We start from the raw sequence: 13,233 nt of genomic DNA on the forward strand, positions 1-13,233 counted from the left end.
TGAATCCTTTACTTTTGCTATTGCATTTAACATGTGGGTGGGTGGGAGAGCATGTTAGTGGGCAGAATCTACTCTGGAATGTTGCCACTTCTTTAAATTATTTCTCTTCCCTCTTGACTTCCTCACCAAGAGTAGAGGAAAAGGGACACATTTGGAGAATATTGAAAGAAAGAGAATGTTGAGAGTAGCAAAGAGAGCTCATAAAATGTCTTTCCCCTTCACTTTTCTCCATTACCTTCATATCCTAGAAAGTTGTAGATAAGCTAATTCCAATCAGTGCAATCTTAGTAAATATGAACAAAACAACTTGCTCATTATACAGTTTTTTCTGTAGTTCCTTTAGTAGTTAAGACACATTTATCCTGTTCTCCTACACTTTTTTGTTCAAAGGTGCCTGTTCTTTGTGCTACCTAAACAGTAGGTTTCCTGATTGAAATTCTAAACAATGGATTCTTCCTTTACCTCAAACTTTGATGACACACCTTAGTCCACTGACCTCGGTACATTCCTGTGTACAATGGAGTACAGTTTCCTCTCTTTTGACTCTAAAGTAAAGGGAACGGTGCACATATCTAATTTTTTCCCAGTGAATAAAATGCACACAATGTGTTAAATGATTGTACATGTTACCCTTGCCTCACAGTTTTTAGGTCACAGACGTCAGATTGTCTGGAAAAGGATTTTATTACTCCCTGAGGACAATTTATTTGAATGGTGTCCAATATGTCCAGCTATTAGAGGAACTATTGGCAATGAGTACTACAGGACCATGTACAAATTTTTTTTTGCTTCACTTCAGAAGTGACTGGGGATCATCTGACACCAGATATATTCTCCAGTCATTTGTCATTTAATTGTGAGCACAATCACATGGCTAGTGCTAAGCATTAAAGAAGTGAGGATTGGACTAGTGAGGAAAGTCTAGCAAAATCAAGAATGTAATCAGACATTATTTATGTTTTCCTTAAATTACTGAAAGAGTACTAATATTCTTGAGAGAAACTCTCAGAAAAATTGAACATGAAAACAAATGGAAAGACAATTTGATACTTGAAGCCAAATTCATAGATATAATTTCAACAGACATAGCTGATAAACCATATGTATGATAATATTTTATTTCACTAGTATCTTTCTCAGATGCAATAATTCATGAATAACTCACACAGAGCTCCCCATACTCTTCCTATGAATAAAAGGGGAAATTGAGGTTAAAACCTTTGAAGGATTTTTTTTCCATTTAATGTCCACTTGGACATCTTTAGATTTTCCACAATATTCAGCCAGAACTTGCTCAATTTATAATTGTTAAATTATTGCATATGTACATTTAAGCACTCTACTTGTTTTTCTTAAAGGCCAACAAAAGTTATAGGTTTGGGTTGTTTTTATTCTCAATCTTAGAATGCTATTTTCTCCCTCTAATCAGTGACCCTCAGCCCAATTTAATAAACTTTTATATTTTCATGTTCTTAAATCTTTGCAGAAACACTGAGATATTATGGGCTCAAGAGCCTAAATGGTACTCATCCAAAAATGTCCCCAATCTCAGGATCTCAGTTGCACAGCTGGGTTCTGTTGGTCACATGTCAGTTTCAGAGCACATCTGTTCATTCCTCAAGGATCCACTAGGCCCCATGAACACAATGTGCTCTGTGTAGAATACTTTACACCACAAAACCCAGCAGCTGCAGGGGTGAAAAAAATCTCTACTTCTCAAGTTTGTGTCTCTAGGCAGTTTTAAGTAGGCTGTTTTTTTTGTTTTGTTTTGTTTTGTTTTTTAAATAGGCTTTCTTTTGGTTGCCTGTCATTTCTGACATTCAGATGCCTGTTGGCAACAAAGTTGCTTTTTTATTCTCAGGACAGATGTTTCTAGCCTGGGAAGAGACAGACCAAACTTTTACTGGAAAGTAGGAATTCTTGCCACATTCAGGCACCAAACCTGAGAAAACATAAGATCCTGGCTACATGCCCAAGAATGGAAAGGTTGGTTACTGCCAGGAAAATAATATCCAGATCTGAAGACTTTTAGTTTTCGCATTAAGAGAAAATATGTCAAATCTTCACATCTCGGCTGGTTCATGATGACCAAAGGACATTTTCCTAGTAGGTCATGTGAGAAAGGTACAGACACTTCCACCTCAACTTGGAAAGTGCCATGATTTTTTTGAAGCTTTTGAGAACTCTTGGAAGAGAGAGAGGGAGAGAGAAAGAGAGAGAGAGATGGAGAGAGAGAGAGAGAGAGAGAGAGAGAGAGAGAGAGAAAGAAATAGGGAGAGAGACCCATTCACCATTCATGTGCTTTTAAAACTGTATACATTGGAAAAGTTAATGATTTGGGGTATTAATGATTTTGAATTGGAACACTATGAGAGTGGTACAAAGGAAACTAAAGGCATTAAATATGAATGGGTTTATTTCATAGACTTCATTAATTTGATTCATAGAAAATTATTATTGTAGGTCAAGAATATTATAAAGTTTGCTTTTACAATCCTCAAAGGACTCATTGCTAGTTTTTTGAGGAAGGAGTAGTCTTGGATCAACATGTTTTAAATGATATGCGAGGGACAAACATAGCTTATAATATTGTAACTAGTTCCCTCCCCCCCCACACACAGGAATGTGTCTATATTTATATAGCATAACCTGTTAAATCTGTACCAATGACTGCAAGTACAGACCACAGAAGCTTCTTTAATAACATACATACACCAAGTCCAAAATGTTCTACTCTGTCATTCATGTGTAAATCAAATATATTATTCATATACTTCATCGACTTCCTGAATGCATGCTAAAAATGCCAAGGAAAAACTCGTTAATCGTGACATGATGACTGCTCAGCCAGCTCTGAAATGTTGATGGAAAAGAAAAATTGTCAAAGGACCTTTTTAAAAACTTCTGCAGGTTACACTCCAAACTTGGAATTCAGAGAACATGAATTTCCCCGTTCAGGAAGGAAGGATTAAAGTCAAACACCCTCCAGTGGTTGTATCTAAAAATTGCATAGTTGTCTCAATGGCTTACTTGTAAAAGGAGTCTCCCTGTCCACCACTGAGTATACAGGATCCAAGACCCTGCTCAGTCTGATGGTTGTGTAATCTCAAAAAGTTAAAATTATTGCTATGGAATATAAAATCTCTACTCATTCTGATGGCATCTTCTTGGGTGTTTCTATGTTAAAGTATTTAAATGCCAAGGTATAGTAGGTGATAGCCTCCTATCATCTTTTTTATTTTAATCCTCACCTGAGGATGCTTTTTTGTTTTATTAATTTTTTAGAAAGAGAGTAAGGAGAGAGAAAGAGAGAGAGAAACATTGATGTGAAAGAGAAACATCGATGGGTCACCTCTGACTGGGGATTTAACCCACAACCTTTTGGTATGGGATGATGCTCCAACCAACTGAGCCAACCGGCCAGGGCAACCTCCTCTAATCTTTTAGATAGTTTGTTAATATTCTCAACTATTGTAGTTTTGAGATAAGAAATACAGCTTATATTAGCCTCACACCTTATGGTCAAGAAGAATGTTCAGACCTGTCTATGATATGGCAAAAAACTAATTAATTTCAATCAATTCAGCCAAACAATCACCTGACTCAATGAGGTGTAAAATATTCTACCACCTATTTGGCTAAATTGACATAGCAGATTGATTCAATTGACCTGTCAAGTCATCAAAATAGACTATCTGGGAGCACTAAGAGGACATAACTTTGAGATGCATCTCTCTCCCCATTATGCTCTCTGGGTCTCATTCTCAGCCATATACAAATAGGTGCTTCTTTACACAATAAGCAAGTGTCATCTACTGAGTCTCAGGTAAGTGGATCTCCTATGTTCCACGTTGTCCTCATTTCCCTTTCTAACATATAATGGTGAAGCATTATTTTCTAGTTCAGAATAAAGATGATGATGAAATGTTCAGACATAAAGACTGCCATTTCTATTCACTTGGTGGGGTTGATAAACACTCGCTATTATGGAGCCAACAATTTTGGAATGCAAGAAGGCAGAAAGACTGGCACCACATCGAGTTCTACTCAAGATGACTTGACATTGAATATAAATTCTGCTTGGTAATGATGTTATTTTAATGTAATTTAGGCTATATCACTCTAAAATAGATTTTACTGAATTTCTACATTTAATAATTTGATCTTGCAAAAAACAAACCTACATAGTAATCTAAAAATTAAGCAAAAATAGTAAAGAAGTACTTAAAATTTTATCAGTGATGAATGAACCCCTTATAACTACTTTTACAAATATCTGAAAAAATAAAAATACTATATTCATTGGCCTGTTTTAAGGACTGATGCCATCCCTATGACTTGCTCACAATATTTTTTCTTTCTGTGGAAAACCACTTTGTAGCTTTCATATTCACTTTTTTAAAAAAAATGTCTTTCACATATCGACATGCACAAATCTATGCTGTGCACCTCAAACTAATATAGAATATTATTGAATGTAAAGTATAATTGAAAACTAAAATATAAAACAATGAAAAATGTAAACCCTTACATATTTTATTCTTATTATTTCCTCATGTCTTAAACCAACACTGTTCAAACAAAACCAACAAGCATCTATGAAGCATCCAATGAGCTCAACTAATCTGCTAGATGAAGACAAGGGCATGAGGATAAATGAGATAGAGTCCCTTCCCTCATGGAGCTGGCAATCTTGCTGACATAAATAGATGGAAATGTACATAAAATAATACAAAATATCACAAGAGTACAAAATTTAGTCAAACAAGTGATTATACATCATGAAGGGCTAGAGAAATTATTATTGACTTTCCACAGAGGCAGTTATATGGAGAAGGACAGCTAGGATTTATAAAGGTATAAAATACTAACATGAACAAAAACATTGCAGAGACACATAAGGTATATCAAAGGCACAGTTTGACTAGAGTGGAAGATATAAGTAGGGCAAATGGTAGGAGATAATTTTGGAAAATAAATCTGAGTTGATGCCAGACTATAGAAGTGCTTAGCTAAAAGTTATAAGTTTTATTTTATAGGAAATGGTGAACAATTTAAGAATGTTGAATAGGGGAGTGATGTGATCAAGGGAGTATACATATTAGTGGGACAAGATGGATGAAAGGACAAATAGGGAAGGTAGAGAGTAATCAACATTACAAAAATGAGGTAAATAAGGCCAATGCTAGAATGGTAGAAGTGAGAATGGAAAAAATGCAATAGACACCGGATTTGGGAGAGAGATACAGAAGAATAAAAAATGATTGAGGTATCAGCATTTTCATCAAGGCTTGATCAGTATAGAAGCGATATGTCAAATCATCAAAATGAAGAAAATTACAGAAAGAAAAAAGCAAAGGGCCATGTGAAGAAGTTTGGGAAATTCTTTCATTAGTGGTACAGGAAGTAATGGACTGGTAAATACTGTTTTCTTTATTATTTTCTATGAACATGTAAATGTGCATACTCACATACACACGCACATATATACATAGGCACATTTGCACTCTGAGAAAATAGATGAGCGACCAGAACTCAGTTGTTTCAATTTGTCTCCTGTCAGTTTAGTGACCACCGTGGACTGCTGATAATCTGAATAAATGTTATTGAGTAATAGCATGATCTAGCGAAGTGAGAACCAGAGGCAAACATACCTAGGCTCTAATTCCAGCTCTAACACTTACCAGCTGCCTAATCTGAAAATTCTTTTGGGCCTTATTTTCTAATCTGTAAGAGGACAGTACCTGCTTTCTCTCTACATAGGGTTATTGTAGCAATGAAATAAAAAATTATGTATGTGAAAATATTGTATATACTGTGAAGTATTGAAAATATAACCTTTTATTTATGTTGTCACAAGTATATAAATGACCCAGCTGGTGTGGCTCAGTGGTTGAGCATCGAACTATGAAACAGGAGGTCATGGTTCCATTCAGTCAGGACACCTGCCCGGGTTATGGGCTCCATCCCTAGTAGGGGGCATGCAGGAGGCAACCGATTAATGATTCTATCTCATCATTGATGTTTCTATTTCTCCCGTTCTCTCTGAAATTAATAAAAATATATTAAAGAAAAAAAGTAAATAAATAACCATATTCTGACTTGTGGTTACATTTCAGTTTTCCCCTCTCAAGGATATTAACATAAACTCACATGCAAATTAATTCTAGTACTTTTATTTTCCTTAATGGCATTTTAAGATCTTTGAGGACTAGGACCATTTCTTAGGCTTTTCTGTATTTCCCATACACTTTACCCTGTAAACATTCTGAACAAAGTATATATTTTTACTTGGACCCAAATTTATTCTGAAAGCTCAAAAATAGCTTTCAATGTGTAACATAATTTTAAAGTATCATTCAAGCCCACATAATCCACAACTTCTTAAAAATAATTTAAATATACAGTGAAAGTACAATTCCCAGTGGTCTCACATACCTATTTAAGTGGATTTTCTATAAATCTGAAAATGAATAACAAAGCATAAATTCAGAGTTATTAGTGACAATGATTGTATGTATATGTAGAAATACAATGACAAAAGACCAGCTTTGGAATAAAAATGCATTGAAACTACTTTAGCTGACTTATACAGACTATTTTTTAAGGAGGATCATTTCCTCAGAACACAAAGGCAATATAATAAAATATACTATTAAGGCACAACTTAAAACTATATCTAAAATATAAGTGAAAGTGCCTTTTAAAATGTTGATGTTAAAAAGTCAGAACACAATCACTGGGGAGAAATTTGAATTTAATAAAATTTCCTGTGAGAAACAACTATCTAAATACTTGGCTGTAATGTTTGAAGCCTCTGTATAACTTCCTAAGGAAACCAAACTTTTAAAATACAAAACTTGATAGTACTTACTTCCACTTGGAATCAGGTCTCTTTCTGGGATGAATAGTTTATATCCATAATGTTTTTCTAGGACATCTGGCAGTATTTCAAGAGCAAACTGCTCTTCTTCAGGATTGTCACAGTCTAAAGTATCTTGATCCACTTTTGTGTAAGAGAGATAGGCATCATATTCCTTGTTGTCTTAAATATAAAGAACAACAAAAGGGTTGTACATATTAGCAGGTTCTCTCCTAAACATCTATAACCACTAACAGGCTGGAATAAGCACTATAATAAGCAACTATTGTTAGTAGTTGGAAAAATAAGTCATCGGCCATGTTATAACAAATCCAGTACATTTCAACATAACCTAGTCATATGATGATATGACCTGAAACTTTTATGCAATGGGCAGTAGTCAAGACAGAATAATAGAGGAAATTATTATTTATGACTCTTGGTAACTATACATATTTGTGATGTTCAGTGATGTGTGAATGATTAGCTCAGTGTATTTGAATGCAAGACTAAATAGACCAAAGACATGGATTTGAACTTTTTCTCTGCCAGTTGTCTTGACTCTGTTACTTGGTCACAGACTACATTTAGTTTACACAAATATGTGCAAGAGATCCAAGAGGGGCTGGGCCCTAGAGTGTGGAAGATTGAAATAATCCAGCCTCACTCCTGCAGACACATACTCACAGCACATGCCATTCTTCCAGTTGGTTAGTGTCGTCATCTTCATATACAAAAAGCAGTTCATTACCAAATATTAGAGACAGCAGCTGGGTTTTATACAAGTGCATTCCCTATTATTCTTGTTCAATCCATGGCCAACTAATTTGACACAGCTTCCAAAAGAAGATTTATTTCAAAATATACATCCTTCCAGTATGGGCAAATTAGATTTTCCCTTCACACATTTAGCCAGAGAGTTAACTGTGCTTTGAGAATGTATATTTTTCTGTTTTTGCTGTATTGGCCCAGAGCTGACCTCTTCATATATATTTTTCCTGAAAAAATTAATGAATATAATTACTCAAGGTATTAGTCCCCATTGGTTTTAGAAGGGCCACATGGAAAAAGTTACATCGTTTTTCAAAATTCCCTTATTTGTAGAAAAAAAATTTTAAAGTTAATGTAGTGACCATAGGCTCATATAGAACTATTAATATTCATTAAACCTAGATACTTGCAAATAATACTTTTAAAAGACAGGCAAGCCCTGGCTGATTTGGCTCATTGGATAGAGCGTCAGCCTTCAGACTGAAGGGTTCTGGGTTCAATTCCAGTCAAGGGCACATGCCCGGGTTGTGGGATTGATCCCCAGGAGAGGGCGTGCAGGAGACAACCACTCAATGATTCATTCTCATCATTGATGTTTCTATCTCTCTCTCCCTCTCCCTTCTTCTCTGAAATCAATAAAAATACATTTAAAAAAAGACAGGCAAACATTTAAAGATTTGTTTTTAAAACACATCAATCTTTTTCCATTGAAAACATATCTGATTAGAATATGGTTAAAACCTGACCAAAAGGTAATTTACAGAATGAAGCAGCCACTTACCTATACCATTAATGATTTGGTTCTACCTGCTGAAGGGGGAACAAAGCATAACATCTATATATCTATACTAATAAAAGAGAAACATACAAATTAATCATCACTCCACTACACCCACCAGCCAATCAGGAGAAAGTATGCAAATTAACCCAACTAAGATGGCGGCAGCCACAGAGCTGGAGTGAGCAGGAGGCTTGGGTTGCCATGGGCGATGGAGGAAGCCAAGCTTCCTGCCTGCCCTGGTCAGCCCTGGCCTCTGCTCAAGTCTACAAAGTTTCAATTATAGAAGATAAATAAATCCCAGATACCTGCTTCCAGCTGGCCCTGGCCTCCGCTCAAGGAGGCACTGAAAAAAAAAAGAAAAAAAGGAGAGGCTGGGAGCTTGGGTCACTGGGGGGCGTGGCCAGGCTGAAAATGGCCATCAGCCCCTCACCCAGGCTGGCCAGGCACCCCAGCGGGACCCCCCACCCTGAAGGGGCTGTGGGCAGCTGGAAAACAGCCCTCAGCCCCTCACCCAGGCTGGCCACACCCCCATGGGGTGAGGGTCCCCGCTGGGAGGCTTGGCCAGCCTGCAAACAGCCCTCAGCCCCTCACCCAGGCTTGCCAGGCACCCCAGCGGGACCGCCCCCCCACCCTGAAGGGGCTGTGGGCAGCTGGAAAACAGCCCTCAGCCCCTCACCCAGGCTGGCCACACCCCCATGGGGTGAGGGTCCCCGCTGGGAGGCTTGGCCAGCCTGCAAACAGCCCTCAGCCCCTCACCCAGGCTTGCCAGGCACCCCAGCGGGACCGCCCCCCCACCCTGAAGGGGCTGTGGGCAGCTGGAAAACAGCCCTCAGCCCCTCACCCAGGCTGGCCACACCCCCATGGGGTGAGGGTCCCCGCTGGGAGGCTTGGCCAGCCTGCAAACAGCCCTCAGCCCCTCACCCAGGCTTGCCAGGCACCCCAGCGGGACCGCCCCCCCACCCTGAAGGGGCTGTGGGCAGCTGGAAAACAGCCCTCAGCCCCTCACCCAGGCTGGCCACACCCCCATGGGGTGAGGGTCCCCGCTGGGAGGCTTGGCCAGCCTGCAAACAGCCCTCAGCCCCTCACCCAGGCTTGCCAGGCACCCCAGCGGGACCGCCCCCCCACCCTGAAGGGGCTGTGGGCAGCTGGAAAACAGCCCTCAGCCCCTCACCCAGGCTGGCCACACCCCCATGGGGTGAGGGTCCCCGCTGGGAGGCTTGGCCAGCCTGCAAACAGCCCTCAGCCCCTCACCCAGGCTTGCCAGGCACCCCAGCGGGACCGCCCCCCCACCCTGAAGGGGCTGTGGGCAGCTGGAAAACAGCCCTCAGCCCCTCACCCAGGCTGGCCACACCCCCATGGGGTGAGGGTCCCCGCTGTGTAAACCAGCAGTAGGACATCCTTCGAGGGGTCCCAGATTGGAGAGAGTGCAGGCCAGGCTGAGGAACACCCCCTCATGCACGAATGTCGTGCACCAGGCCACTAGTATATATATGTGTATATATATATATACGCCTAAGTGACTGAACCACCAAACGACTGAACGACCAGTTGGCAGGTCTCTATGACATGCACTGGCCACCAGGGGGCAGACGATCGATGCAGGAGCTGCCCCTGGTGGTCAGTGCACTCCCAACCTCCTGTGGCCCCTCCCCTTGGCCAACCAACCTCTCACAGCCCTTCCCCCCTGCCAGTCCCGTGGGCCCCAATCAAGGAGACCAGTCAACCTCCCTTGGCCCCTTCCCCCCGGCTAGCCAGCCCAATGGCTAACCTCCTGCAGCCAACCTCCTGCGGCCACTCCCCCCCATCTAGGCAAACTCCCACAGCCCCTCCCCCTGCCTGAAAACCTCCCACGGTCTGTCCCCCCTGGCCAACCTGCCACTGCCCCGATTGGCTCTGATTTCCGGCCAGGCTGAGGGACCCCATCCATGCATGAATTCATTCACTGGGCCTCTAGTATCTATATCTATATCTATATCTATATCTATATCTATATCTATATCTAATCTATCTATCTATCTATCTATCTATATATAAACTAGAGGCCCGATGCACGAAATTCATGCAAGGGGCTTGGCCCTTGCAGTTGCGGCGGCTTGCCTCAGTCCTCGCAGCCTTGGCTTTGTCTGGAACATCATCCGGAAGGATGTCCAGAAGGACATCTGGTCTAATTAGCATATTATGCTTTTATTATTATAGGAGCCTAAGTGACCGAATGACCGAACGACCAGAACGACTGGAATGACCAGTTGCTATGATGCACACTGAGCACCAGGTGGCAGATGCTCAACACAGGAGCTGCCCCCCTGGTGGTCAGTGCACTCCCACAGTGGGAACGCTGCTCAGCTGACAGACCCATCCCGTGGCCCACCGGCCATCGTGGTAGCCACTCCCTTTGTAGTCCTGCAGGTCCAATCTCTGGAGAACGGGCCAGGCACCAATGGACCAACACCACCAGCATGATTCCGACAGCGCCTCCAGCCTCCTGGAAGTCAGCCTCGGGCATCACAGCCACTTCCCCTCCCTAGGCACTCCACAAGGAAGAAAGTATATAAAAGCAGCTGCTAGATGGCAACCAACAACCGGCACAAATGTCAGTGGGATGGATCCAGATCCTGAGCCGGCAAGGGCATCCCACTGCCCGCCCAGAGGGCCAATCGTGTCCCCCCCCCCCAATCAGGACTCTACCTGTGCATGAACTCATGCACTGGGCCTCTAGTAAAGATATAAATACCCTATAATAGGAGTAGGTGGGACCCTCTGACTATCTAGAGATATCTGAGGCAAGATTATGTTCTAATTCCAGCCTTCACCACCCTTACATGAAAGGAACTCTGGTTACTTATGTTAAGATGGCACCTGAAGCCAGGAGCTTCACTTTAGCATATCTCCTGGTTGGAAAAGGCTTCCATAAACCTTGGTTGGGTTATCTCACTGCCTAGAAGCAGATATGCATGATGGGCTGCCCTGGATAGTTGAGATCATTTGGCTAACAAATGGGACATATTCCACTGTTATACATAAAACACCACTGGGAAGAGAGAATGTTCATATGCAATGATAATGTAAGAATCTCCCCATAATCCTAACACCTCTGCCCCTGTTCTAATGGAGCTCAGGATGCACCTGCAGGCCTTTGACTTTCTCCAGCTATAATTATTCACCTGGGACTCAGAGCTGCCAATGATACACAGCTGGAAGAATAAAATAGGCCAAAGGACAAACAGCTCCATTCCTATGAGCAGAATGCATTTCCTTGTTCCTGGAGGATGGCCATGCTGTCTCAAACTCCACAATGTTCATAATATCAGACCAAACCTTTTGTCCTCTGACTTTGATATTTTCTCTATCTCACAAACTTTGCTAAATTCAACTACTTATTAATTCATTCAACCATGATTTGTTGAACATATATTATGAGCCAGGCATCTGCAATAACTACCCAACTATTTCATCTGACCAGGGCTTCTAGACTCTTGTCCCATTGGTTATCCTGATTATGACTTTTGGCCTCCAGCCATGCCTAAACTCACATATTCTTGGTCCTATCCTTACTTGTTTCACCTGTATCTTAGTATAGATGATGCTACAAAGATATTCCTCTCGAAAAATATCGCTATATTTGCATATCCCAAATCAAGTTATGACAAAGAACACGAATGTCTTTGATATATGTTAATATCCAATATGTCTGGATAATAAATTTTACCTAATACTCTAGAAGCACATTATTCTTTGGAAAACGGGCGCTTCCAATTTCAGTCATTTCCTTTTAAGATAAACTAAAGGTAAAGAACTTATGATAGATGGACAAAGCACGAAGAGAGCTCTGAAAGCTACCATGTAAGATGCCCCAGAAGCTCTAGGATGCCAGATAGCAAGCAAACAAGCAGTGATGCAGATGCCACAGTTTTAAAAACGCACTTCAGATTTATGTATACAGCCAAGAAAACCTTATGAATAGCCACAGCTGTTGCTCACAAAGAAGAGCAAAATGGATGGAGCAAAATCAACATGATGCAAATACGATTAACAGCAAGGCCTGAAAATTGTTTTAAAACTAAATAGCAATTCAGCAACATCGCTTTGCTAGGCAAGGTTAATGAGCCTTTTTCTGTGTTAAATTGTGCTTACTAAGCTCATCTGAGAAACCAGAAAATAGAGCACAATGCAGACAGAGCATTATAAAGAAGAGGGCTCACACAGCAGTCACCATAGGTATACAGTTCCCAATGAAAAGAGAAGTTATGAGGAATGAAACCAAACTGTCTATGGAAGAATTTTCCTGTTGTCACAACTGTCCAGTTTTATTTTAAAACCTCATTTTAATGCAGTTTATCATCAGGAAGTCATTCCAGTGTACAATCCAGTTCTTCAGTGCTATGCCAAACACAGTGCTAAGTCCTTAGCTTCAAAAGTGCACAGACTATGTAACTTTGTTGATTATTATAACCCTAGTGATTGCTATAGTACCTGCATGTGAGTGTGTGTGTGTGTGTGTGTGTGTGTGTGTGTGTGTTTGTGTGTGTGTAGTGCTGATCTGGATGAAGAATATAAGTAAATATATCATGCATAGTGCCTGTCACATAGTAGACACTTAAATATTTAATGACTGAATAACTTAAAGGTCAAATAAAGCAATCATTTCTTGGTAAATTGAAATGAAATGAATTATAAAAAATGGATAAGAAGTGAGTTTGTTATATAGATTTTATTTAATAAAAATAAGGCATTTTAATTTCAAGTGAAATGGAACAGTTTTTCATATTTTTCTTTTTATTGTTTAAAGTATTACAAATAGTAGTACATATGTCTCCTTTTT

General features: G+C 40.5%; 1 protein-coding gene across 1 annotated transcript in view; it reads right to left on the minus strand.

The window, feature by feature from the left end:
• IL1RAPL2 (interleukin 1 receptor accessory protein-like 2) overlaps positions 1-13,233 on the minus strand; it is a 1,356,387-nt gene that overhangs the window by 6,536 nt on the left and 1,336,618 nt on the right. The window contains exon 10 of the mRNA XM_005869867.2: positions 6,875-7,045. Coding sequence (XP_005869929.2) covers positions 6,875-7,045 — 171 coding nt within the window. The remainder of the gene's footprint in view (positions 1-6,874; positions 7,046-13,233) is intronic.

This window comes from Myotis brandtii, unplaced genomic scaffold (assembly GCF_000412655.1).
Source record: "Myotis brandtii unplaced genomic scaffold, ASM41265v1 scaffold305, whole genome shotgun sequence".
Classification (NCBI taxonomy): Eukaryota; Metazoa; Chordata; class Mammalia; order Chiroptera; family Vespertilionidae; genus Myotis; species Myotis brandtii.